The following is a 27867-nucleotide window of genomic DNA, read 5'->3' as shown; positions in this document are numbered from 1 at the left end:
ACACATACGAAGAGCTGAAGCATGAATACTGACTATTAGTGGTATGATTTTAGGAATCAGTTGCATTTGTATTTAAGTCATTTTTCTATTTGTGTGTCTTGCTCTGCCACTAGAGTGAACTTTTAGGAGTGGGAGTGAATAACATATTTCTGTATCCTCAGCATCTAACATTAACACAGAGGAAAACATATCTCATTTGTTCATTAATTCATTAACTGACTCATTCAACAAAAATTTATTAAGGGCAAGCACCAAGCCTGATGCTAGAAATGAACAAAGTAGATAAACTTCCTGTCCCTGTGGTTGAATTCCAGTCTTACAAAAATAGGTATAGAAAAATGATGTTGATGTTCTTTAAATTTCACTATTTTATAAAAAATATTGAATACTAGATTATTAATTCCCTCCTTACCATACTCTGTGAGGAAATAGAGCTGCAATTCCTATTTTACTTACCAAGGACATTGGTTGCATATTAGTGAAATCAAATATTTAAAGTTAAGAGAAGGCCCTTTTGGTACAGAATCTATGGAAGAATTATTGGGCTCTCACAATACGACATCAGGGTGTCCCATCCCCTTTTGTTATATGAAAAACTTCAAGCATTATTAAGTGATGGCAGACAGTGCATTTGGTTTCTGGTATTTCTTTGAAGGCTTGCCTGTAGTGTGCTGCTTGGAAGCAGGAATGAGTCCACAAAAGGCCACGGAGCTGCGCTCCTCCAAACCACCATTCACACCAGCTGCAGGTGTGTAAACAGAGCAAAAGGGCCTCTCTGCCTTGGAAGAAGAATTTTGAGATCCGACAGCTGGAATGGAGTATTTTGCAGGATCTCTTTTTCTACCACTGAGGCAGTATCTCAAAAATTCCCTCAATGCTTTTCTGATTCTCTGAGTGGCTAATTGCATCAGAAATTCCTCCTTATGGAGAAGGCTTTTTTCAAGAACCCTCTGGGTATGGGTGGCAGAGTGGGACTGGTACTCAGGTCACTTTCTTGTGAACCCTGGGTGCTTTCCCCTACCCAACACAGCTCAGCCTGTCCCTTCAGTGAAGAAAAGGGCCCACAGTGCCCATGTCAGAGGAGCCCTTTGGCAGCCTGTGCCTGTCCCAGCAGCAGGATGTTTGAGCTCATATGAAAACTTCCTGTTGAGGCCCCTCTCTTCAGGGTCTTCTTGGTGTAATTAGTCCTATAATGATCAGAAGCAGGGTTTCAACAGATTTTTATTTGTAATTAGCTCCACCCTGGCTTATAAATGTTTGACATTTTATTTATTTATTTTTAGAGAGAGAGGAAGGGAAGGAGGAAGAGAAGGAGAGAAACATCCATGTGAGAGAGAAACATGGATCGATCAGTTGCCTCCTGTACATGTCCCAACCAGGGACTGAACCCACAACTCAGGCATGTGCCCTGACTGGGAATTGAACTGGCAACCTTCCCCTTTGCAGGATGATGCCCAACCAAATGAAACACATCGGTCAGGGCTGACATATATTTAATGAAAAATTTGGAACTACAAAAATGTAAAAGGAAAAAAAAACTAAAAATCACCCATAGTCTTGTCATCCAAACACAGTAATTGCCATCTTTTTGACATATTTTCTTCTGCTGTTGTTATTCCTTTTTAACATGGTTGTAATTACATTGTAATAATAATAGCAGCTAACATTTGTTGAGAGCCTACTACGTGACAGGTACTGCTCTTTATATATAGTAGCTCATTTAAGTCTCCTAACAATCCTATGAGGTAGGTACTATTATTACCCCAATTCACAGATAATAAAACTGAGATACAGGGAGGCTAGTATCTTACCCAAGATTACTCGGCAAATAAGGCGGTCTAGCTCCAGACTCTACATATGCAGCTTGCTATCTGTTTTTGAACTTAACTTTATATTAAGTGCATTTTCATATTTTCTTCAGAGACACCAACTTTAATGGCTGCCTAATATTCTGTCAAGTAAATTTCTCATGGTTTACTAAACCTACCTCTCTAATTTAAATGATGCAATTGCTGCCCTGGCCAGTGTGGCTCAGTAGATTGAGCACCAGCCTGCCAACTGAGAGGTCTCTGGCTTGATTCCTAGTCAGGGCAAATGCCTGGGTTGCAGGGCCAGGTCCCTGGTTGGGGGCATGGGAGAAGCAACGTAGATCAATGTATTTCAATGTATTTCTTACATATTGCTGCTTCTCTCCCTCTCTTTCTCCCTCCCTTCTCTTTTCTCTAAAAGTAAATAAATAAAATCTTTAAAAATAAATGATGCAATTGCCAATTAAGTAGTGTTTTGAATGAAGCTTTCTCTATATTTAGGATCACAGAATTTCCTTAGGATAAATTCCTAGATCTAGATTTAAAAGGTACAAGAAAATGACAATAAGCCTGTTGATAAACATTGACAAAGATTTTTTAAGAGGATTGCACCTGGCCACACTGCCACTGTTCCCTGGAGGTTAGCACTTCAAAAATGATTAATACATTTAATGATTAATAAAAAAATTTACTGTTTTCAACAGTTCTCGTTGCAATTGATTTTTTTTTTTTAACTTACTGATTTTAGAGATAGGGAGAGAGAGAAACATCAATTTGTTATCTCATTTATGCATTCATTGGTTGATCCTTCTTTTAAAATTATTTATTTGTTTGTTTGTTTATTTTCCTCACCCAAAGATATGTTTATTGATTTTAGAGAGAGAGGAAAGGGTGGGGGAAGAGAAACATTTATGTGAGAGAGAAATATCAATCGGTTGCCTTCGTACATACTCCGACTTGGGATTGAACCCACAGCCTTTTTGGTGTATATGCATGATGCTCCAACTGACTAAGCAACCCAGCCAAGGTTCATTGGTTGATTCTTGTATGTGCCCTGACCAGGGATCAAACCCATAACCATGGGGTATCGGGATAACACTTTAACCAACTGAGCTACCTATTCAGGGCAAAAATTTTAAACTTTTTGTAAATGTTCTTTTGGCTGCGTAAGAATCTACCTCTAGGATACTTTTAGATTTCTTTCTTTTTGTTCCTTTGTTTGGTCTCAGACTTGGAGCTAGATTCTTGGTTAACTTGCATGTTTGTTGTAAAGGATAATTAGAAAAGATTTGGAGGGAAGAGAGAGCCAGAAAAAGAAAGCCCTCAACTGCCCATCCTGCTTTCACTTCTGATGGAACTACTGGTAACCTACAGGGTTACCCTCTTAGCCCATCACTAAAACAGTGACATCACTTATCACAGGCACATAATAGAAGCTTAATAAATATCTGCTGGAGGAGTGAATGAGTGAATGCATTCTTTGTAAGTCTGTCATATGGTAACCTACCGTCTGATAGTAACTCTATAGCTTTAATCATTACATCTCAGTAAGAAAAAAAAATTTTTTTTTCATCTTTGATCTCAGGTCCAGGCCTTATTTGGATCCTAGAGGAGTGGCTAACCAGAGGTCTTTTTGACCTAGGCAAATAATTGAGATCAAAGCTTCCTGGATCTCTCAGGGGAGGTCCTGGCCTAAGAAGACCAGGTCCTCAAGTCAAAAGGACTAGAGTACTCTCTTTCCCTTGGTGACCTGCAAGCATGCCATCCCTGATTAGGAGAGGAGGGAGGGAGGCAGATTAGGGGGAGCAGAAAAGGTGAGGGAGGTGCTGTTCTGCTCTTCTTAGTGGAGGCAGGGTGAGGGTGAGTGTTTACAAAGATGGCTCAAGGGCCTGCTGAGCCTGCAGCTGAGGTTTCTTACTAGAAGGAGCCCTTAATCATCATGACGGCCTCTCTGGCAGTCTCGAAGTTGTCAGAGATGATGGCCAAGCTCACTCCTGTTTTCTTGAGACCCTAGGACTCACTCAGATGAGTTGTTATTTGACTGACATCCATTTGCCTCCATTATTTAAAAATTAAATTTAGTGGGGTGAATTGATTAAAAGGTTATATAGATTTCAAGTGTGCAATTCTGATACATCACCTGTCTACTGCTTTGTGTGTCCACCACCCAAAATCAAATCTTCTGTCACCATATATTTGATCTTTACCTCCATTTTTATAAAAACTGTACAATGTAAAGCTTTATGGTTCAGGTGTTTTAGGTTCTTCAGATGACACTGGGACAAATATTGTTTTTTTGCCTATATATTTTACAGATAAATTTAAGAAAAATACATTCACAGAATATTAGTAATGATGCATGATTTTGCCACTGAAAAGATCAAACTTTTAGGTGAAATTTATACGAAGACAGCCCTCTATACAAGTGTATCTTATGTTAAAAATTAAATGTGAAACAATTTCAAGGCTGTATCTTTTCCAATCTTTTCTGTGATCAGTCAGGGATGTGAATGTGTATAAAATTAGAAAGCATGTCATGTGGGAGGGATCAATCAACTATTTTACAATTCATGTGGCTCAAATGTAATTACAGAAACTTACTTGTTTTAAGTAAGTTTGCTTTTTAAAGTTTAGTATGGCCAGGAGTTCCCAAATCTTGTTATAGTTTCATACCTTAGACTTCTAATGTAAAAGCCACATTTAATCTTTCAGGGTTTTGTTTGGTTGTTTAACTTTTTAACTGCAAAATGACAGGTCAGACTAGAGCCTTATTTAATGAGTCTTGGCAGGGCCCAGACTTAACACACAGGTAACTTTCATATGCAGCCAAGGTCCAGAACCATTGGCCTAGATGATCTCTCACATCATTCTTTGGCTCTAAAGTGGTGATTTCCATTACTTTAACATTTAAATCAAAATAAATAAGAAAATGAGATTCACCTAATCTGATTTTGCTCTAACGCATATTCCTAAATTCAGAGATCTCAGAAGTCCTAAAATGAAACTTACTTCCTTAGTGACCCAACCCCCATGAAGTATTTTGGGCAAATCTTTTGAATTTGAAAATTTTATGTTTGCCTCACATTTCAGGATTCTTAACTGCGTTTTTAAAGAAAAGATTTTAATCATTTATTTTTAGAGAGAGAGGAAGGGAGAGAGAAGGAGAGAAACGTCAATGTGTGGCTGCCTCTCATGTGCCCCCACTGGGGACCTGGTCCACAGCTCAGTCATGTGCCCTGACTGGGACTTGAACTGGCGATCCCTTGGTTAGCAGTCTGGCATTCAATCCACTGAGCCACACCAGCCAGGGCTCCTGACTGAGTTTTAAGTCAGTTACTAAAGAAATATTTTTTACCTTTGAGAGTCAAGATGTGGTCAAAGTTTTTGATTTCAGGAAATCAAAAGAATCAAATGAAAATGTTTTTGGATAAAAGTAGATGAGAAATGAAGGTAATGAATCTTCACTATTAGCTTGGGATGACAACTCCTTGGGCATGTGTGTGTATATGTTCAGCGTCTGCCGGGGTGCAGGAGGAACAGTTGATGTTGAGGGGGGTGTATGTCATAGGAACTATAGGGACAGACGGTGGCAGACTTCAGCCACAGGGCCAGCATGCTATGTTTTCAAGGCACTGTCCACCTAGGAACCCATTTTCTTGAAGAGTATGTCACCATCAACTTTTTAAGAAAATGTCATTAAAACTGGACATGGTTTTTATTTTCTAGTTATGAAACCTAGGTGTCCACACTAAGGACTCAAGTGACTATATCCCATGTCTACTCAGTAAGAGTATCTGTGGCAAAGAGATGCTGAGGTTGTAACCTCTCCGTGAATAAATTTGAAAACAGAAAGATCCATGTTTGGTAGTCAGATTAGAAATACAAGTGAAAGAAGTAACATTACTATCAGAAATGTGCATTTCTAAAGATATTCATTTGAAAGTTTTTTTTAAAAAGTCAAGCTCATGCCCTAGGGCTTCTGGGAGTTATGTACAAAATACAATAATTAAATTAAGTCCAGCAGTTAAAAATCCTCATAAAAAGAAAAAGCTGGCATGCTTCCCAATGGGGAATGCTTGACTTAAAAGAAAGGTTTTACTCTGTGGCCTGAAGGTCAACAAATTGGGACTCTGTGGGAATGTATAAAATTTCTTAAAGGAGTTATTCAGTCTTTGTTTTGTTGAAAGAAAATAAAAGAGTGAAAGTTTTGAATATTCAAAAAATGAATGTGCAGTCCTAAAATCATCACAATTTTTATAATGTGCACTGGAGGCTATGAAAACATGCTCTCTTTTCTGAGTACTAATCTAATACACATGCTTCTTGAGGAGGAAGGAAAAAGGCCAATGGCACCATTTGAATAAACCATTTTAAATGTTTTCAGTTTTCAGAGGTAACTGCATGCAAATTTGTGACCCATTCATTTGGTACTTATTTTGGAAATCTTTACGTTAAATATCCTCATAAATACATTTCACAATTTAAAATTCCTTAGATGACACAAAGACTGATCATTTTTTAAAAAAGGTTTTTTTTTTACAAAGCAAGGTTGTAAAAAATGATTTTTTTGGAAAGGGGGTCACATCCTCAGTAATTTAAAATGGAATATTTGCCACAAGTTGAAACTATCTGGCTGCATATTCAAACACTTCCTACTAAAACATAAAGAACCAATACTGACTTGACAGACCCTCATCTTTTTTATTGCTTAAACAGAATCTGAACGTTGGCTCTGCATTAAGATAGCATGATCAAATGTAGGACATTAGGAAGAGCAGCTTTGGCAGTAGTATTTAATTTGCTGAGTAATTTACAGCCTCACTGACATTTCTACTTTGATTCCTAAAGTATAGCATGAGTCATCCTCTGCACTCAGGCTCCATGCAGTAGAATGGGCTAATAAATTCCTTGTGCCAAGTTCACAGTAAATGAGGAACTATGGAGCATCCAACAAGCAGCTTAAAACACTAGATTTATTTCCAAAACATGGACATAGAATTAGAAAAAACATATATTTTACAGGAAAAAAAAAACTAAAGAATTTAAGAAGTTTGTTTTCTTTCCTACATTTGTTAATTTCTCTTTTGGAATTGTGAGGAGAGGGAGGAAGGTAAAATAAGAATCAGAAAATAATGAAATAAGAAAAGGGAAGTGGAAGCAGACCACAGTAGACAGAGGGAGGAGATAGAATGAGCAATTAAACATAGAATGGTGAAGACCATGAAGGATGGGGGCACAGGAATGGGGCCAGAGCTAAGAGGATGCCCAGAGAGTAAACACAGCTTGGTGAGGTCAACCTCTGTCCTTGAGTCTGGGTCCTGTTCCTTCATCCTTCTACTGGGACTCCTTTCCTTAGACCACCCAAGACATTCTCCTGCCATAGACCAGTCTCCAGTGGACAATCCTGCAATATGCTTGAGGGACTGTTCAGTCTGGGAAGGAATCAGGACCTATGGGGCCAGGGGCCGTGCAAGCCTACCGCAGGGTGGTATTTGCCTAGTGGAAGAACTTCCTGGCTGTGTTTGACGTATATACGTGTTTGAATTGTGATGAGCTCAAATATCTGCCTGGGTCAGCCACTGTTTCTGAGGGAGCCAGTTGTTGAAAAGGCTTCAGCTATTTTTCTTATTGTTTCTAAAAACTCATTTGGAAGTTCTTTAGTGGGTGATTTAATGTGAATTGGTAAATCTGAGGCGTTCTCGAATGTGGAGCCAAGTGGTTTATATTTGAGATTTTAGCTGTGAACTTGGTTTTGAGAGCTGAGTGACCTTGAGCAAGTCCACTAGAAGGGCAAATATTTGCACAATTCTAGGAGGCACATTCACGTTGTATTTTTCTCTATGTGAATGGATCCCCCTTCAGCCAGCAATCAGTACTGCATAACCCTCCAGGGCTTCAGTGCCTGTCTACAAAATCAGGCGGTTGGACAAAATGATAACATAAGTTTCTAGTTAGAACTGCTCCATACTGAGAGAAATTTCCATAGTCCAGGGATGGGACTAAGAGATTCCGAACAACAGCAAAAGAGCCACAAAGCTCCTCTGGAATGCACATGGCTCTCGATAACTAGTATGTCCAGGGATTTGCCCCACTAAGATGTTTTCCGGGGAGAACATATTCTCTACCTACCAATAAAAGTGAATGAGAAAATGGAGTTCACTTAATAGAAATTCACTTCTCAACCAGCTTTGCTGCAGTGGGATTCCCATCCTGGACTGTAGCACAGGTCTAGCACCTGGATGGAAATCATTTGACCTTTATTGAATGTCTGCTATGCACCATACATGATGCTAGGTGCGATTTATATTTTAAAATTTTTATTTATTTTAGAGGGATACAGGAAGGGGGAAAGAGAGGGAGAAACATCGATTTGCTGTTCTGCTTATTTATGCATTCATTGATTGCTTCTTATATGTGCCCTGACTGGAGATCGAAGCCTCAACCTTGGTTTATTGGAACAACACTTCAACCAACTGAGCTACCTGGACAGGGCTTATTTATTTTTATTTTATTTTTTGCTAGGTGATTTTTTTTTAAAAAGCACTTTATTTATTTATTTATTGTTTTCATTTATTTTTCTTTGACAGTGATTCTTTTTTAAAAGATTCTTTTTTAAAGTTGTGGTAAAATATACATGACATAAAACCCACCAGCTGCGGCTGCCCTGGGAAGGGTGAGACGCGGGCCAAGGCAGCTGTCTGCAGCTGAGGCAGATGCACTTCCCCAGCCAGCAGATGGGGCTCTCCAAGGGCAATTGGGGTGGTGCATTTTTGTGCCCATTGCCTTATCGTAGCAACTCTTTGTTAGGTAATAGTATCCTTAGAGTTGAAGAAACTGATGCTTAGAGAGAATAAATGACTTGTCGGAATATAACGAAACCTGTTAATTATAAAGCCAGGATTAAAACCAAAGTGTCTGCTAGAGGAAAGACTCGGTTCCTAATTTTAATGAACACTTTTATTGAGCTGTTGCTGGGGGTGAGAGATGAGCAGAAGAGGGATCCAGAGATGCATGGCAATGCCCAATATTCAGAGCATTCACACTATTTTGGGGACACACACATAAAAAAGTGCTACAACAAAAATCTGAACCAGCCTTGGCCAGGTGGCTCAGTTGGTTAGAGTATTGTTCCCATACGCTAAGGGTGAATGTTCAATCCCTGGTCAGGACACACACAATACAAGAATCAACCAATGAATGTGAATAAACCAATGAATGCATAAATAAGTGGAACAACAAATCGATCTCTCTCTCTCAACAATAATTTTTTTTTAATTAAAGAGGAGGACCTGTAAGTTTCTCTGGGGAGTTGGGGAGCCTCACAGAAGTGGCCTTCAAGTTGTGACTTGAAGAATGGTTAGGAGTTTGTTGCCAGGGTGAAGAGGGAGGGGTTGGTTAAATCTTGGACAAAGGCTTTGTAAAGGAACATCAGGCCTTCAACTATAGTCGGTGCCCCTTGAGAGAGGCAAAGCGTCACTGGTGTGGAAACGCTGGTGAGGCTCCAGTGGCTAGAGCTGCCTCACACCACTCTGGAAGAAGCATCACAGAGCTCCCCTGGAAACTGCTGCAGAAATTCCAGTTTCTGGAAATCCAATGGAGGAAACAGATGTGCTCCTTTCCTCATTTGGGACTTTGGGTCATTAACACAGTTTTCCCAGGGAACCTAAGCCACACGTTCATGATGGTTTTTATGTTCTTCCATGGAACTCAAAAGAGCCCTTTAAAAAAAAAAGTTAAGCCAGTTGCCCAGAGTGTATAGTCTTCTGAAGGAACTCTCCACCACAAAGCTATCTGAAATGGGATGTTCATTTTTCTCTTGACATTTTTTTACTGTGTGTGAATAACTAAGGCAATTTGATTCATTATTTAAAAGCAAAACAATACCCAGCCAAACCAGCTATTTGGCATTGTGTGGACAAAAGTATCTGGTTCCTTTTCATTAAATTTCTCCCTTTTAGCTAGACATTTTAACATCACGTGATAGTCAGTGCTTAGCCTCCCTTGTTTTTCATAAGCTGGAGTTTTCAGTATATCAACTTTCTTATTTATGTAATGGAGATTATCTCTAAAGTTCCTTCCAAGGCTTAGACTATTAATCTCTGGGATCATGTCCCGTTTTCTATACGTTTACATGTTGCACACACAGTATGAGGAACCAATGGGGAAATCTAACATAGTTACAGGATTCCCCCTCCAACAGGTAGGCCAGTTGACTCCGGAGTGGATTTTCCTACTCTATATGGTAATAGAAAGCTTTGTCTTTTACTTCAGGTTCAGCAGTTATACTCTGGAAGTGTGGTCCACTCTGCCCTTCCTGAATGGGTTGATTCCTTAATAAGAGCTCATACTGCAGAAAAGCATCGTGAGTTGGCTAAATTCTACCCTAAGCCTGAGCACAGCGTTGCAGTTCCTTTTGTAAGGGCAAGGGGAGAAGGGGCCACAACCCAGAGAGGCCTTGTTCCCTCAGCAAGGCTGACAGGCTGTTCAGAAACACACAGGTCTGACTTCCCTCCTCAGACCTCAGGCAGGACTCAGCTTCAGGGCTGCAGGCTGGCTGAGCTCCTATGTACCAGAAGAGCAGACAAGGAGATGCAATAGGTGAAAAAGTGGAATGCTCTCCAAGCATATGGTGTATAGTTTTTTAAATGTTTTAAATTGTTGATTTGTACCTCTTATCATCACTACTTGTAGCCAATGGAAGGTCTGTGGTTTTGACATCTGACAGTATTTTACCTATTTGCTCCTCTTTGACTTCACATAAGGGCATCTTAATTTTAAAAGGGCATCTGAAATCAGTCCTACACTTCCAGACTAGCTGCCTGGCACTCAGTCAGGTTCAACAAAAATGTTCGTTGAATGAATAAATGAACGAATGAAGTGATTCTCTCAAAGTTGAGAGAAATCAGCAAAGTGATTTAAAAAGAAACAAACTTGGGATTACCACTTCAAGTACACTCTGTGCATTTGAAAGGAAAATCAGCAAAGTTGATTTTAGAGTTTTTCTGAAGACACTTTCAACCAAAAGCTATCCGAAGTGAAATGTTCATTTCTACTGATGCTAATACCGTGTTTGAATAACGTTGGCAATTCAACTCAGTGACTGAAAAGCAAGGGGACCCAGATCCTCCGCAAGCCCCTCGGGCCATGGATCCGATGGAGTCGGCTTTGAGCTGGATAGGTTAAAGGTACTAAGACCCGGGAGATAGGCCTGCCGCTTGCAGGGCACCTAGGTCCTCGTCCTTGCGGCTGGGCCAGGCACCGACTTCGGGGCTGTTGGGACACAGAGGCCGGCTGGTCCTCAGGGTGGGTGCGAGAGTCCCGCTCAGGTGTCGGGCCTGTGCGCAGGGTGCGCCGGATGTGCTCGGGGCCTGGAAGAGCCGAGGGACGTTATTGTTACACTGTAACGAGTCTGATTAACATGCTCCTGACACTTTCTCTTAGTTTTGGGCTCCTAGCAACAGCGCACAAAGGCACGGGATTGTGCCGGGCTTCGCTGGGACACGGGGCAGCCTTTGATCTGCTACCATTACAGCGGGCTCCGAGCAGCCCTCGGCGGGCGAGCGGGGCCTCAGTCATGGCCACCGGGTCCCCGGTCTGCCCCGTCCACCGCCCCGACGGCGGCTGCGCCCGCAGCGACCACCGCGGACGACGCCCGCCGAGCCTGCCGCTTCCCGCATCCGAGCGCCCGAGACTTCGGGCCCTTGGGAGCGCGGCCGGCCGGGGACGCAGACTCGGCGGGTCCCGGCCCGGAGGGCTCCCATCCTTCGGCTCGCCGGGCCCTTTCTGTTGGAAGAAGCAAACCGTAGAACTTTCCACGGGGGCGGGAGCGGGGAGAGAGAGAACTAAAATATGAAAAGTAAGAGCGCGAGCGACGAACAAATCCAAAAAGATTTTGTAATATTAAAAAAAGAGGAAAAAAATCTGCAGGCTCAGCTCCCTGAGCTGGAAGTGCGTTCGATTGGCAGCCAACAACGACCGCAAAAGGAGCTAATGATTTCGGTTGCTTCCTATACGGCCCCTTTCTTCATGTCCTGGGCAATTCTTACAGATTCGGAAGGAAACATGAAGCCAAATAATTGCTGGTACGTAAACAAACTTTCAACAACAACAAAAATCACCCGTCACACAGCGGCAAAAAAAGCTGCCCGGTCCCTTCGCGCAAGATTTCAGGTACTAAGTTAGGTATTGGAAAGTAATTTAATTTCCATTTTGTTCGTTCCCTTAGATCCCCTGGACCACCCCGATTTAAAATAAAGAGCAGAAAGAATGACTGAGGTTTTAACATTTAAATGTTGAGAGATCAGCTCATTACTTTCCCCCTAAGTTGCATGCGAAAACCTCTGGGAGGGGGGCGGGGGAGAGGGCCTCCGGACTGCCTGAGAAGACCGGGTTCCCGAGTCTTCGAGCCGAGCTCTGCGCGTACAGACCGGCTCGGGGACGCTCGCCGGCGCGAGTATGCACGAGGCGCTGCTGATTATCTTATAACTTGTTTCGAACCACCGATTGTCCTGCAAGTACTAGAGGTAAAAGTAAAAACACAAGACGTTTAGCTTTCCAAGACAAATGAAAACCAAAAAAGCAGAATGTTCAAAAAAAAAAAAAAAAAAAAAAAAAAAAGCTTGTGTTCTTCACCCCCCACCCCCTTTAAGATACCGTTAGAAATTTAACATCCTCAGAGGCAGTTTTCAGAACTTCGGCAAAAGTGTTAACGAAAATTGCACGTATTTTAGTAAAGGGGGGGGGAACCCTACATGTCTTTTTCCATTTGCCCAGCAAAATATGCCAGGCAACGAGTTATTTTCACACTCAAATCGGAGGCCTGAAGTCTTTGCGTTCCTGAGGACACCTTTTCCCAGCCTGTCCTGGAGGAGAAGACGGAAGCGAGCCAGAGGTTGAACACTTGGAAGTCTGAAAGGACTGGCTCCAGATGCCCGGGAACTTCCTAACTTGTGCTCTGGGACAGTGCCTGACTCCATCAGAGTTTCCCTCGACATTTCGATAAAACGTGATTGGGTTGATATAATTCTCTATACATTAAAATGAGGTTCTCACAGATTGTCATTAAGACCTCAGTAAAACAATGAAGACATTATTTGGTAACCCCCCCCTCAGGCAAGGTATTAGGGGAATAAAACAATCTACACCACACGGGTCCTATTGAGATTAATGAAAAAATTATGCAAAAAAGTCTCCATTTCATTTTCCCATGACAGGATTTTGCATACATACAGTGAGTCTTGCTTTGCACCTGATGATTTATTAAACTAATCTACAGTGATCACCACTGATGTTCTCAACTCAATCTTGTCCAGGCTCATTTTCTAAGTAATTGTTTCTCATTAGTTCTGATAATGTTTTAATAGTGTTGCCCATAATTTAGGTCTCGAGAATTAATAACAGGGGGATGATATGGGCAAAGCAGCTTGTGATGCGCTATGCAAAATATACACAGGTATGGTTTTTAATTAATCAGATTATTGCAAAATCCTTTTTGTGATCATTCTTAGCTCAGAGAATTCCCCAGGTTGGGCACTGCCATCATGTTAAGTGGGATCAGTTCACCCAGCCCTCCCTCACTCTCTCCCATCCTCCCTGTGATACGTGAAGCCCCCCCCACCCCCGCACACCCCAGCCCTAACCCTTCCTCCTGCAATGGCTCCAAAGAGATGCACTTAGGAAAACGGTAGTGATACCTTGTTTCCCAGCATCTCCTTGTCCTGGATTTTTGTTCTTCAAGGAATGAGGCACAATGAGTCTCTGACCGCAACTAAACTCTTCCAGAACCCTCATTAGAGTCTCTGCTCAGAATGGGTACTTGGTCCAGATTTTTGGCTCTCGTGGGTACCTATCTTATAATCCTACCATAATCAAGACCAGGGGGTTGTGAGGAAAATGGTAAATCTGACATGTGGGACACATAAACAGCAAGGTGGTTTTGTTTGAAGAAAGTGCAGTTTGAGATAAAGGGTGTGGTGGCTGGTTCCAGCTGGCTGGGGGACCTAGGAACCCATGGGTCTGTTGGTAATGTGGGTAGAGACCTTGCTGAGGGACCTGCTATACCCGAGGTCCCAATGCCTTCACCCCCACATCTGAGGTTCCCTCAAAGGAAGGGCTTGGCTCCCAGGGAGCTCATGGCTTGAGGAGATTCCCCTGTAGGGTTTGGGGGTTGCCTGTGTAACTGGGGTGGAAGTTAGGTCATCTTGCCTTTTCATCCTGTCAGAGCTTGGAGGGGTTATTTGGACCAACATCGAGGATGGAAAGGTCAGTTGGGTTGAAGTGGGGGGTTGACTGTCAGGGAAATACGAAGAAAGGTTTTTATTTTCCTCTTTTGTTTAAGATGGGTCATGCCTACACTTTCAGCACCCTGAGAGGAGTGTGTATGTGTATATATGACAGATCAGAATGAGAGGAAGCCTTTGCCTTCTGAGCAGTCCTCTGTCTCTGTGTTCTGAGCAGAGGCATCCAACTGTGTGGACACCTATGGTCCTGGATTAACGCTTGCACACACCTGGCTACCAGCTTAGATGGGCACAGTTGCAACAATGGGGTAGAGTGGGGGCTGCTTCTCCTGTAATTGCTGCCCACTGTCCGTCTGCAGTCCTGAAGCCCAGTTTGGCTGGAGGCCAGTCATCTCGAAAGTTGGCTGAGATGCTAGCTTTCTTCTCACAGTCCCTTCACATGAGGATGTGTGTAGTTCCCACCTCTCCTTCCAGCTAACTCTGAAGCATCAGAGAGCAACCAAGGTGGAGGGTGACAGTGCTCTCATGAGTGGTTGAAGGGAGTGCACCAAGGAGGGGAGATGCACTGCTCAAGACCAGGGCCACCTGGCCATCCCTTTTATGTTTAAGAACTGTCTTCAAGGACTGCATGTTTGGGGGAATATTAGTTGGTTACACAAGAACATGTTTCCCCAGAACCTTCCTGCCTGGATCAGTTTCCTCTGGTATTCCCGTCAAAACTAGATTGCCTTCTTCCTGCCATGCTTTTGTTGGGTGGGTGTTGCATGATGGCGTGTGGGCCTTTCTACTTTGCTTTGGTTCCATGATGCTTTTCCTTGTATATAACCTTCAGTTCTACTCCCCTCTGGGGCTTCCTGAAGGAATGGAAGAGGTAGGGGAAAAGTAGGCCCCTGGTTGGGATACATAGTAGGGGCCACATAGGAAAAAATCAAAAAGGTCAGAGGAGGAAGAGAAAAATACAAATTAAAGAAAAACTGTTTTCTATTTACAAATTTAAATAAACAGAACAGCCTTCCCTGCGGTGTTTGTCTAAGAGTAGCAGCCTTGCTGCTGTGTAGGTCATGAAAAGGTTGATGTAGAGTTTAAAACTTCCCATTCTGTTAATTTCTTAAAGAACGGTCATCCAGAGTCTCAACACAAAAGCTCATGATTTAATGAGGAGCAGAAACAAAATCTCTGATTGTTGGTGTTTCAAATTTCATTGGCGTCCTCTGGCAAACACAAGTTGATCCTTAGCAGCTTCAATACCCTTTTGCCTTCAATATAAGAGCACATGCTGAATAGGGAAGAATGGCTGGTTGTTATGTTTATTTACCCTTCCTACAAGCTGGGTTAACCTCTTCAAAACAGCTTTACTAAGCCCGTTAACCACACCACCCATATGACCTGTAGCAGCATCTCTAATGTGATGCAAATCTCTCTGGGGACCATATGTACCAGCTCTGCTGCATTGTGTCTTCTTAGAGGCTACAAGTTTATAGCTGAGGGGGCCCTGTCCCAGCCATACATTTACAGGGGAAATGGGCTCAATGGCAAACAGTTAAATGGGGAAATAAAGGGGGAGGATGGATGGTCCTTTGTTTCTGCACATTTATTTTTTAATTGCTGGTAACTGTTGACCCACAGCATTCGCCCTGGATGCAGATTTCCACAGTCATCACCTAACAGTTAAAGGATTATGGATGTTTTATTTTAGGGGGTGGAGGTTAACAGTAATCAGTTTTGATGATGTATTTTTGGAGATATCTCTACAAACCAATATGATCGTTAATCAACTTTTCTATGTAATCTCTGTTGTTTTTTAAAAATCAGACTTTTATGGAAATAAGCACAATCCCTTCATTTAGTTATTTTTTAAAAGCCTGGCTTTTTAAAAAAATTGCTTATGGAGTCAAGTGAACAAATGAATAACGTGGGAAACATCTAATGTGAAGAAGGAGAAAGGGAGTACACATACTGGGGAAAGACCTAACTTCCCTTCACAGTCCATCTTTCCTTATTATTTTTTCTCCCAGTGAAATAATAAGTCCATATCTATAATACATTAATGAACAATAAAATCGTGATCTTGGAACCAAAAAGAATGCTTGTTTTTTTAGAGGAATAAGTGGCCAGTGAGGCAACAACAACAACAACAACAACAACAAATGTGATTAACATGAACTGTAAATGAAGAAAGGTTCCAATCTGGCATACTAACAAGTTGCCTTGGGTATTATGGTCTGTCTTTAAGAAACCCACTGTATATGTTCAGCCCACCTGATGAGAGCTTGATTTAACAGATCATTTTTCCTTGATGGATGTGGCAAGCGTAACAATGTTCTGGGCTTGCTTCAGTAATGGCATGTCGATCATAATCCCTTGGAAAGTAAAGGCTCCCTGGAAAACAGAGAATACAAACTTCCTAAAAGAATGCTTGGAAATTATAGGCTTCCTTTAGACACACACTTGTACAACAAGAACATTTTAGATTCCGCCTGAGTTATACTGACTTTCCAACCACACTTTTGAGAAAGCAAGAGTAAATTACAGGGGAAAGATCTTTTTCCTTCTAAAGAGGAAAAAAAGTCTTTTAGCATTTTAATGGAGTGGAAAAACATCAGACACAAAGTATTGGAAACTGTTTATTTAACTCTTAAAATCAAGTCGAAAACAACCATGGAAGGAAAATACAAATACTTCCTTACAGGTTTTCAAATATTACATAGAACTTAAAAAAAATCCAATATGCTCTGGCAAATGATTATTGTTTGAAAAAAATGTATGAACAGCTTAACAGCAAAATGCTTTCCTCCTGCTCTAACATAATTGAGAGGTAACACTACCATGTGATAAGAAACTGTAAGGTAGGATTGTACTAAGTTAAAAGGTATTCCTCTGTCAGTACACACTTGCAGAAGAGGATTAGAATGACAAGGGACATGAGCCTGTAAGAAAAAAATCATAGGTCCATTGAATGGTGAGACTGGAAAAAATCTTTGATCTCTCCTGCTTTATCCTAATTTTACAGATGCTTTTTTTTTTAAACCTCTGGAAATACTTATTGAGTGCATTATGTGATCTAGTTCCTGTTCTAGATGAGGAAACAGACCCAGAGTAAAGTGATTTTCCATCACTTTACTCATATGACAAAGAAAAGTTAATACTTGGGCCTCAGTATTTCAAACCTTCATCACAGACCCCCACATTAAGATAATTAAGATAACAGGGTAATTCCTTTAGTGTATCAGAAGAGAAAAACTGTGCTTGCTTCGGAAGCAGATATATAAAATTGGAACAATACAGAGATTAGGATGGCCCCTGTTCAAGGATGACACGCAAATTTGTGAAGCACTCCATATTTTTAGTGGTGGTGGGTAAATGGAGACAAATGTATGTGAAAAATGGAGGAAAAAAAGGAAATAAATAAAAATTAAAAAAAAGAAAAATGTAATGGAAACAAGGCAGCATGCCCAGAATAGAAGTTTATGTCTAGATATTTATGTTCTTTTAATCGCTTATTTTTGCTGTTTGCAATCACAGCTCTTCATCTTAATTCCCCTTCCTTCTACGTGTTGGCAAGCATGCTGGTGTAGGTAGAAAGCAGGGCTTTTTAGACCTGGAGGTAGATTGGAACAGTCATATCCTAGCTGATGGTCTATTTGCATGTATTGCCATCTACTTCTGTGTTTCACAAGTACTACCTGTCAACAATCAATGCTGTTGTTTTTCAGGACTTCCTGGATGGGTCTCCTGGGCTCTCTGGAAACCCTCATCTCCTACAATAACACAGTGTTCTATATAGAATGGAGATTAAAAAAAAATTGGCAGGGAATCCTTAGTAATGACTTCAGAATTTGTCTTTCAATCAACAGAGAGATTTAAAAGCCACTAGGATTAGAATTTTCACCAGTACCATCATGTGTCACAAACAACATTTCAGTCAATGTCCAAGATTGCGTATATGATGGTGATCCCATATGATTATAATGAAGTTGAAAAATTCCTTTTGCCTTGTGATGTCACAGCCATTGTAATGTCATAGTGCAACACATTAAAATTGCCTACAGTATCCAGTACAGTAACATTCTGTACAAGTTTGTAACCTAGGGGCCAGCTACAACATAGCCTAGGTGTATAGTAGGTTATACCATCCAGGCTTGTGTTAGTGCAGTATATGATATTTGCACAATGATGAAATAGCCTAATGATGTATTTCTCAGAAAGTATCCCTGTGATCAAGTGACACATGATTGTATTTCTTAATCTTCTCGCCTTGGAATGATGAATCATATGAATACTTTTATAGACTAAAATCCTGTATTATAAATCATTTTCAACCTTGTTGTTTTTACTATTTCTACTCTCAGATTGTCCTTTGACTAAATTTTATTCAGTCTAGAACTAATTTTGGTCATCTCTGTGACTATGACACATTTCTTTGAATTTGGTAGAAGTTCCAATCGTGTTTCGTGGGTTAGCATGACATGTGAAATCAGGGTGTGGGACTCACGCTGTTTTACAAGGCAATAGTCTAGTTTCCTTGTTGGAATAAATGACGAAGACCAAAGGCCTTCTGGTTATCTGCCCACCAAGCAGATTATGGCCCCGTAAAACAGCACATATGTCCTGCTAAATCTTAAATAATAGGCTGATGAGATGAAAATAGCATAGATGCACATGAAATCAAAATGATGCACAGAGAATCAAAATGATGTCTTTGGGTCTATGTCATGTACCCTGAACCTGCTTTGGGTTCCACATGAACATCAGAAATGCAATATTTCATGTAGTGTTTCATGTAGTGTTTCAAGACAGATGGATTCTTTCTTCTACAGTGGCAGATTTTGCTTAACTTCCTTTATGAAACTTAAGCTGGAAAATGAAATTCCACATTTTTGTTCTTAGTTGCCTTCATTTCTGCAAATAGAGAATTTTAGTGTTAAGAACTAGACAGCCTAGTCCTGGCTGGTGTGGCTCAGTGAACCGAGCACCAGCCAGTGAACTAAAAGCTTACTGGTTTGAATCCAGGTTAGGGCACATGCTTGGGTTTGAGGACCAGATCCTCAGTTGGGGGCATGCCAGAAGCAACTGATAGATGCTTCTCTCACACATCGATGACTCTCTCCCTCTCTTTCACCCTCCTTTACCCTCATTCTAAAAAAAAAAGAAAAAAGAAAAAAGAAATAAAATCTTTAAAAAAAATTACCAAAAAAAAAAAAAAATTAGATGGCCTAATATGAATATCCTCCTGCTTTAACATATCTACCTACAATATGGGTTGGTTTTTTAACATATGGATTTACCTGTGAAATGTGAATGATCTGTTGGTCAGGACTGAGAAAAACACACTTTGTTAAACTATTTGGATTTGCAAGGAGGGTTTGAAACATTCCTTAATAAATGCTTACAGATAGGTTTCAGTTTCACAGCCCAGTGCATTCCTGAGAAATTGGCACACATACCATTTTCAAAGTAAAGGAACTTCCGACAGTTTGAAGATTCAGACTATATAATTTGGTTTAAAATGCCTTTAAATAGTAATTCATTCATGGTTAAAAACCTTAACAATCATCACTATAACAATAATAATAGCTAGAATTTTTGAGCAGTTGATAGCCTAGAACTGTGCCTGGCACTGGACATACTTTATTTCATGTAATGCTCATCCCCATTAATAGAATTTTTTATATTTCTTTTTAATTGTGGTAAAAACACATGACCAAAAATTTACCATAACAGTCATTTTTAAGTGTACAGTTCAGGAATGTTATACATACTCACATTGTTGTGTAAATGATCTCCAGAACTGATTCATCTTGCAAAAGCAAACCTAGGTCAGTCCCTATTAAACAACTACTCCCTAGTTTCCCTTCCTTAGCCTCTGCCAACCATCATTCTGCTAGTTTCTATGAATTTTTATTCATCTCCATTTTATATTTGAAAAAACTGAGGCACAAAGAACTTAAGAAACTTGTTAAATATCTGCCCTGTAACTGGTAGGGACAGAATTGGGGTAAAACCTGGCTCTAACTGATCCAAAGCTTCTGTTCCTGGCTTATACCCTGGGCTTATCAATTGAAAAGTATTCTCTGAGTGGGTTTCCTTACTGCCTGAATCAGAATCACCCGGGTGTGGGGGAGGTACTGGTGGAGTACAAGCAGATTCTTGGGTTTGGTCCTATATGGTTTGATGCAGAAGGCCTATGGGTTGACCAGGAATTCTCTGATGATTCTAATGCACATTCAAATTTGAGAAGCTCTGTTTTAGCTCTCCTGAATGGAAATCATTAGGCCAGCTTTGATATGGGTCTAATTCCATCCCAGCCCTCAAGGAGCTTACATTTTGCTGCAGGAGCAGGGAGGAAAGAAGTAGACCCTATATAATGCAAGGAGAATTAGAAGAAAAGCCAGTGTGATGAGCATGGAGTGATCAGATGGTCTGAAATGGCTTTCCAATCAGGATCATCTTTGTCAGAGTGCACAGTTCACTTAGATATGATATTGTGTACCTACAGCACGCCATGCATCCCCTCCTACAGTTGCCATGGAGTTCCTTGTGCAATAGGCTTTTATTCAACAATTACTTATTATTTGTTATAAAAAAATGGTTGGTCAATCACTTTAGCACATCTTACTATACACGTGTAAGTCTCCTGGGTGTTATCTGCATAAGAAGAAAAACAATTATTATTGGGCAATACGTAGTGTAGTTTTTCTAACACTTCGGTCATTGCCTAGCAGCAAGTTAGGCACTGAAATAACATGAACTTTATCAGACCCTGAGGTTCTTCATGAGGGGAGAATCTGACTTATAATTTGATGGCAAAAGTATTGATGATGACGGTGGTGATGACAATAGTGATCATATCTTTGGGAAATGTTTATATGTTTTACATTTCTGGTAGTTAGTGGTTGAGATTTTTTTCTCTAGAGTACTCAAGGAATAATTTTCTAGAAGCCATAAGTTGATCTGATGCTTTCCCTACTCACTTTATTTTCAAATAACTTCTTTGGGCATTCAGGAAGTCCTCTCTGGCACCTTTCAGTGATGGTGTCGGGGCAATTTCTTATGAGGGGCTTTTCTCTGTTGGCGTTAATGACAGTGTTTGAGCACAGCTGTTAATAGTCCTTTTTTTTTATTTTGTGATGCTATCTTACACACAATGGTTTAATTATTTACCTCACAAGAGTTTCCAGTGAATTCCTAAAACTTTCAGTCAATGTTGACCATTTCTCTTCAGGATCTTAGCTGTGTCTCTACTTGCTATATTGTCTCAGGCCCAGCCATGACCTCCTGTGATATAGCTCTTCTTTACACACAAAGTTAACTGCTCCTTGATACTCCTCAAAATGGGTGAAGATGATGCTCTAGTAGACATTGTTGCATTCTCGTTCCTCTTTCTTTTGAATTTTTCAACTTATGGCCTTGGTCCCCTCACAGTTTGGTTATGATGTTCCTTTTAAGGAGTAAATTTGGTTGTCTGTCCCCCAAAGCTCAGTAGGGAGGCTGCCTGCCTCCTAGGCTGGCTGGCAGAGGTCTTACTGAGAGTGTTGGGACACTTAACAGAGGAGTTGCACCTTCCTAAGTGGGATCATACTGCATTTTTTCTAAAACATTGAATAGGATCATCCATTTGCTTAAACACTGCTTTGGCTCCCTTTGGACGTGCAGAATTAAATACAATCTCCTTGGCAGAGACCCTTATGCTCCACTGATGAGACCAATCCCTGACTCTGTTCTCAGCCTTGTCTCTTGCCAGTTTACCAAGACAGACAGACAGACAGACAGACAGACACACACACACACACACACACACACACACACACACACACACACCGGTACCTCTCCCACACACTCTGTTCTGTGCTCTGAAGGTTCTTTCAGTGTCTATCTGGCAAACTTCTTGGGCTTCAAGGCACAGGAACATCATGGTCCCTGAAGGGCTAATTCAATTCCTTCCTTCCCTTAGACAGCTTCCCTTTATAGCCCTTGTCACACTCTTTTCTAATTGTTTACATTGCTATTTTTCTCACTATGCTGTGAGGCTCTTCAGGGTAGTGGCCCCATCTCATATTTCTTTGAATTCACAGACCCCAGAACCCATAACGTGGTTCAGAATGGAGCTTGGTTCTTTTGTGGGGCCAGAGCTGGGTGACTGAGGGTGCCATGATATGGGAAGATAGAATCTGTCTTCTGTTTCTTCTTTCCTTTATCTGCTGACATTTTCCTGCACTGCTTGATCTTTCCCTGGTCTGGTAATACTCACTGGTCAGTTGGCCAACACTTGCTGAGTTTCCAGTAGGGCACAGTATCTAACCTCAATAAATATGATGCAGGGTTGGGGTCAGGTTAACTCATGTAAATGATTTGACAGTTAAAATGCAAGCATGTATATTATATTAGTGGTGCTAGGACAGAGGAGCCACAGAAAGAGCCATCAAATCAAGGACAATTTGGACCAGGAAGGACTTTGAGGAATAGATACTTCTCTTTTTTTCCCCCCCAATGATCATGCTATTACAGTTGTCCCAACTTTTGCCCTTTTGTCCCCCTCCACCCAGCACCCTCCACTCCCTCTTGCAATCCCCCCACCATTGTTCATGTCCATGGGTCATGTGTATAAGTTCTTTTGCAACTCCATATCCTGTACTTGCTCTTAACATTCCCCTGCTTATTCTGTAACTACCAGTTTGTACTTCTTAATCCCTTCACCTTTTTGCCTATTCTCCCAGACCCCCTTCACACTGGCCACAATCCCAATGTTTTTCATATCTGTGATTCTGTCTCTGTTCTTCTTATTTACTTAGTTTGTTTTTTAGATTCAGTTAATAGTTATGTATTTATTGCCACTTTAATGCTCACAGTTTTGATCTTCTTTTTCTTAAGTAAGTTCCTTTAATATTTATATAAAAATGGTTTGGTGATGATGAACTCCTTTAGCTTTACCTTGTCTGGGAAGTACTTGATCTTCCCTTCGATCCAAATGCCAGCTTTGCTGGATAGAGTAATCTCAGTTGCAGGTCATCGCTTTTCACCACTTTGAATACTTCTTGCCAGTCCCTTCTAGCCTGCAAAGTTTCTTTTGAGAAATCAACTGACAGCCTTATGGGAAGCCCTTTGTAGGTAATTGTCTGCTCTTCTCTTGCTGCTATTAAGATTCTCTCTTTATGCAAGCCCGACAGCTGAGTACAGAGTGGCAGTCACAGATAGTAGATCACTGGAAAAAGGGAGCACAGAGTGGTCTAGAGACACTTGAGGAAAGTCTGGAGATAGAGGCTTTGGAAAGAGAATTGAGGGAATAGCCGGTGGGAACCCAGTGCTGACTCCTCCCCCACATGGCAGGAGCCATCTTGCTCAGGTAGACCACTCCCCTGAGTGACAGCAATGTGAGAGGACACAATAGCCCCACCCCCAGGAGGCTCTGCCCTGCCCTGTGGTTCCTAAGCCTGATTGCTGAGTCCAGAGTGACTATATTAACAAATGGAGGAGACAGCCACAAACAGTAGATTCCTGGAAGTCTCAAACAGACTGCTTAAGGTCAGATGGGGTCAACAGCTGACATCATCAGAGGCAGATCCAGAAAGGAAAAAAAAGAGAGCAGTCTCCTACCATAAAAGTTCATACCACAAAGTCAGAAAACAAACACAGGTCAATTTAAGAAGCAGAAGTGAAAAAGAAGAGCCTCACAAATAATGGGAAGACAAAAAAAACACCCCTGCCCAATCGAAAGGAAAGGAGGAATCCCCACAAAGAGAACTAAATGAAATAGAGGCACGTAAACTATCACATATTGAGTTCAAAACAATGGTTCTATGGAAGCTCAATGAGCTCAGAGAGAATTACAAAAAAACTATAGGGAAACTATGAGGAACTTACTGCAAACTATATCAGCATGAAAAAGGAAATAGAAACTATCAATAAGAGACAAGAGGAAATGAAGAACACAGTTTCTGAATTGAAAAACACAGTAGATGGAATAAAAAACAGGCTAGAAGAAGCAGAGGATTGAATCAGTGAGCTTGAGGACAAGGTAGAAAAAAGCTCTCAGAAAGAGCAAGAAATGGAAAAAAGACTCAAAAAGAACGAAGAGGTGTTTAGGGAAATGCAGGACAACTTGAAACATAATAATATCCCTTCAATAGGGATACCAGAAGGAGAAGAGGATGAGGAAGGGAGAGAGAACCTGTTTGAAAAAGTCATGATGGAAAACTTCCCTCATTGGAGGAGAGAAAAAGTCACACAAGTCCAGGAAGCACAGAGGGTCCCATTCAAGAGGAACCCAATGAGGTCCACTCCAAGACACATCATCATTAAAATGGCAAATATCAAAGACAAACAGAGAATCCTAAGGGAAGCAAGGGAGAAAGAGGTAGTAACATATAAGGGAGCTTCAATATGGCTAGCAGCTGACTTCTCAACAGAAACACTGCAAGCTAGAAGGGAATGGTAAGAAATATTCCAAGTCATGAAAAGCAAAAGCTTGCACCCAAGACTGCTCTGCCCAGCAAGGCTCTCAATTAAAACGGAAGGTGAGATGAGGAGTTTCCCAGACAAAAGAAGGCTAAAAGAATACACCTCCACCAAACGAGTATTGCAAGATATGGTAAAGGGACTGCTTTAAGAAGATGAAGAAAAAGAGTGAGAGAGAGAGGAACACAGGTACAAAGGGAAAAAATGAATAAGTACCTACCAATAATGACTTTAAGTATAAATGGATTAAATGCCCCAATCAAAAGACAAAGGATAGCTGAGTGAATAAGAAAACATGACCCATACATATGCTGCCTGCAAGAGACCCATCTCAGAACAAAGGACTTACACAGACTGAAGGTAAAGGGATGGAAAAAAAAATTATTCCGAGCAAATGGACAAGAGAAAAAAGCCAGGGTAGCAATACATACATAGACAAAATAGATTTCAAAACAAAGGCCACAGAAAGAGACCCAGAAGGACACTTCATAATACTCTAAGGAAGAATCAATTAAGAAGACATAAATATTGTAAACTTATATGCATCCAACATAGGCACACCCAAATATATAAAGAAAATCTTGAAGGACTTCAAGAAAGATATAGACAGCAACACATTGATAGTAGGGGATTTTAATATGCCACTATCAAAAAATGGATAGATCTTCCAAACAAAACATCAACAAGGATATTGTGGCACTGAAATCTGCTCTAGAGCAAACAGACTTAACTGACATATAAGCTTTCATCCCAAAGAAGCAAAATACATATTCTTTTCAAATGCACATGGAACATTTTCAAAGGTAGACCACACGATAGGACACAAAACAAGCCTCAACAAATTCAGAAATCATAACAAGCATTTTCTTGGGCCACAAGGGCTTCAAACTAGAAACCAACATCAAGGAAATAATTCAAAAACATTCAAACTCACGGAGGCTGAATAGCATGCTATTAAACAATGAATGGGTCAATAAAGAGATCAAAGAAGAAGTCAAAATGTTTCTGGAAACAAATGAAATTGAACACACAATAGTCCAAAACCTACTGAACACAGCAAAGGCAGTCCTGAGAGGGGAGTTCATAGCAACACAGGCCTTCCTAAAAAAGACAGAAACATTTCAAATAAATGATCTAACCCTACAGCTTTAAGACGTGGAGAAACAACAACAAACAAAGGCTAGAGCAAGTAGAAGGAAGGAACCAAGATCAGAGCAGAATTGAATGACATAGAGACTAAAAGAACAATTCAAAGGATCAACAAATCCAAGAACTTGTTCTTTGAAACGATGAACAAAATCGACAAGTCTATAAGCAGACTCATCAAGAAAAAAAGGAAGGACCCAAATAAATAATATCAGAAATGAAAAGAGGAGAAATAACAACTGATACCACAGAAATACAAAGGATTGTAAGAAATTACTATGAATAATTATATGCCAAGAAATTTGAAAAGCTGGGTGAAATGGACATATTTCTAGAAAAATATAACCTTCCAACGTTGAATGAAGAAGACGCAGAAAGCCTGAATAGACCGATACTGTGTTCATGGACTAGAATTAACATCACCAAAATGTCCACACTACCCAAAGCAATTTATAGATTCAATGCAATCCCTATTAAAACACTAATGATTTATTTCACAGACATAGAACAAACACTTAAGAAGTTTATATGGAACTCTAAATGACCTCGAATAGCCGCAGCAATTTTGAGAAAGAAGAACAAAGTAGGAGGGTTCACAATACCAGACATCAAACTATTTTACAAGGCCACTGTAATCAAAACAGTCTAGTACTGGCATAAGAACAGATACAAAGATCAATGGAACAGAACAGAGAGCCCAGAAATAAACCCATGTCTCTATGGTCAATTAATATTTGATAAAGGGGGCAGAAGCATAAAATGGAGTAAAAAGAGTCTCTTTAACAAATGCTGTTGGGAGAGCTGGATACCTACATGCAAAAAAATGAAATTCGACCATCAACTTACACCATACACAAAAATAAACTCAAAATGGATAAAAGACTTAAATATAGGTTGTGATACCATAAAAGTCCTAGAGGAGAACATAAGCAGGAAACTCTCAGATATTCCATGCAGCAATATTTTCACCTATATGTCCCCTAGACCAAGGGACATAAAGGGAAGAATGAACAAACGAGACTGCATCAAAATAAGAAGCTTCTGCATGGCTAAAGAAAACATCAGCAAAGTGAAACCGTAAATTATATTTGCCAATGATACCTTGGACAGGGGTTTGACCTCCAAAATATATAAAGAACTCACACGGCTCCACTCCAGGAAGAAAAACAATCCAATTGAAAAATGGGCAAAGGACCTGAACAGATACTTCTTCAAGGAGGACATACACAGGGCCCAGAGACATATGAAAGAATGCTCAGCATCACTAGCCATCAGAGGCATGCAAATTAAAACCACAATGAGATACCACTTCACACAGGTCAGAATGGCCATCATAAACAAATCAATAAAAAGTGGATGCTTGTGAGGCTGTGGAGAAAAGGGAACCCTAATACACTGTTAATGGGAAAGCAGACTGGTGCAGCCACTGTGGAAAACAGTTTGGAATTTCCTCAAAAAGCTAAAAATGGAAATGCCTTTTGACCCAGCGATTCTACTGCTGGGATCATATCCTAAGAATCCAAAAACACCAATTCAAAAGAACCTATGCACCACAATGTTCGTAGCAGCACAATTTACAATAGCCGAGTGTTGGGAGCAACCTAAGTGCACATCAATAAATCAGCAGATCCAAAAACTATGGTACATTTACACAATGGAATACTATGGAGCAGAAAGAAAAAGCTACTACCCTTCATGACAGCATGCATGCAACTGGAGAGCATTATGCTAAGTGAAATAAACCAGGTGGTGAAAGACGAATACCATATGATCTCACCTATAAGTGGAACCTAATCAACAAACAAACAAGCAAGGAAAATATAACCAGCAACATTAAAAAAAAAAAAACAAAACAGTATCGAGAGTGAAGGAGGGAGGAGGGTAACGGTGAAAGGAAGGGGAAGGGTCAAACCATGGAACATGTATAAAGGACCCATGGACAAAGCCAAAGTGGTTAAGGATTGAGGGAGAGTGATGAGGGTCCGTGGGGTATGGGAAAGTGGTGGTGGGAAAATGGAGACAAATGTGTTTGAACAATAAAAAAAGAAAAAGAAAAAGAATCAACCTACACTTAAAAACAAAGAAAGAAGGAACTGCTCCTACCTTTTGTGACAATATGGATGGAACTGGAGAATATTATGTTAAGTGAAATTAGCCAGTTGGTGAAAGACAAATACCATACAATCTTACCTGTAAGTGGAATCTTTTCAACAAAATAAACC

The 27867-nt window shown here is 40.6% G+C and overlaps 1 protein-coding gene and 1 non-coding gene across 9 annotated transcripts in view; one reads left to right on the top strand and one right to left on the bottom strand.

Annotated features, from left to right (window-relative positions):
* Positions 1-27867, bottom strand: part of CLYBL (citramalyl-CoA lyase) — a 339893-nt gene that overhangs the window by 2842 nt on the left and 309184 nt on the right. For 5 of the 8 annotated variants that reach the window (XM_054574334.1, XM_054574340.1, XM_054574339.1 and 2 more), the window contains 2 exons: positions 16307-16426; positions 12029-12325 (listed from right to left, as the gene is read on the bottom strand). In XM_054574334.1, the coding sequence (XP_054430309.1) occupies positions 16331-16426 (96 nt within the window). In that variant the 3' untranslated portion in view covers positions 12029-12325; positions 16307-16330. Of the gene's footprint in view, positions 1-12028; positions 12326-15155; positions 15324-16306; positions 16427-27867 lie in introns of those variants that run through there. The other 3 variants (XM_054574336.1, XM_054574335.1, XM_054574338.1) reach the window with 3 other exon arrangements.
* On the top strand, positions 17291-17392 carry LOC129071227 (U6 spliceosomal RNA). The gene has a single exon (XR_008529227.1). It is a non-coding gene; the product is annotated as a U6 spliceosomal RNA (small nuclear RNA).

This window comes from Pteronotus mesoamericanus, unplaced genomic scaffold, assembly GCF_021234165.1.
Source record: "Pteronotus mesoamericanus isolate MK-2021 breed Mesoamerican mustached bat unplaced genomic scaffold, CSHL_Meso_final contig_26, whole genome shotgun sequence".
Taxonomy (NCBI): Eukaryota; Metazoa; Chordata; class Mammalia; order Chiroptera; family Mormoopidae; genus Pteronotus; species Pteronotus mesoamericanus.
Note: the sequence above shows the minus strand (reverse complement) of the source record. Positions and strands in the feature narration are given on the sequence as shown.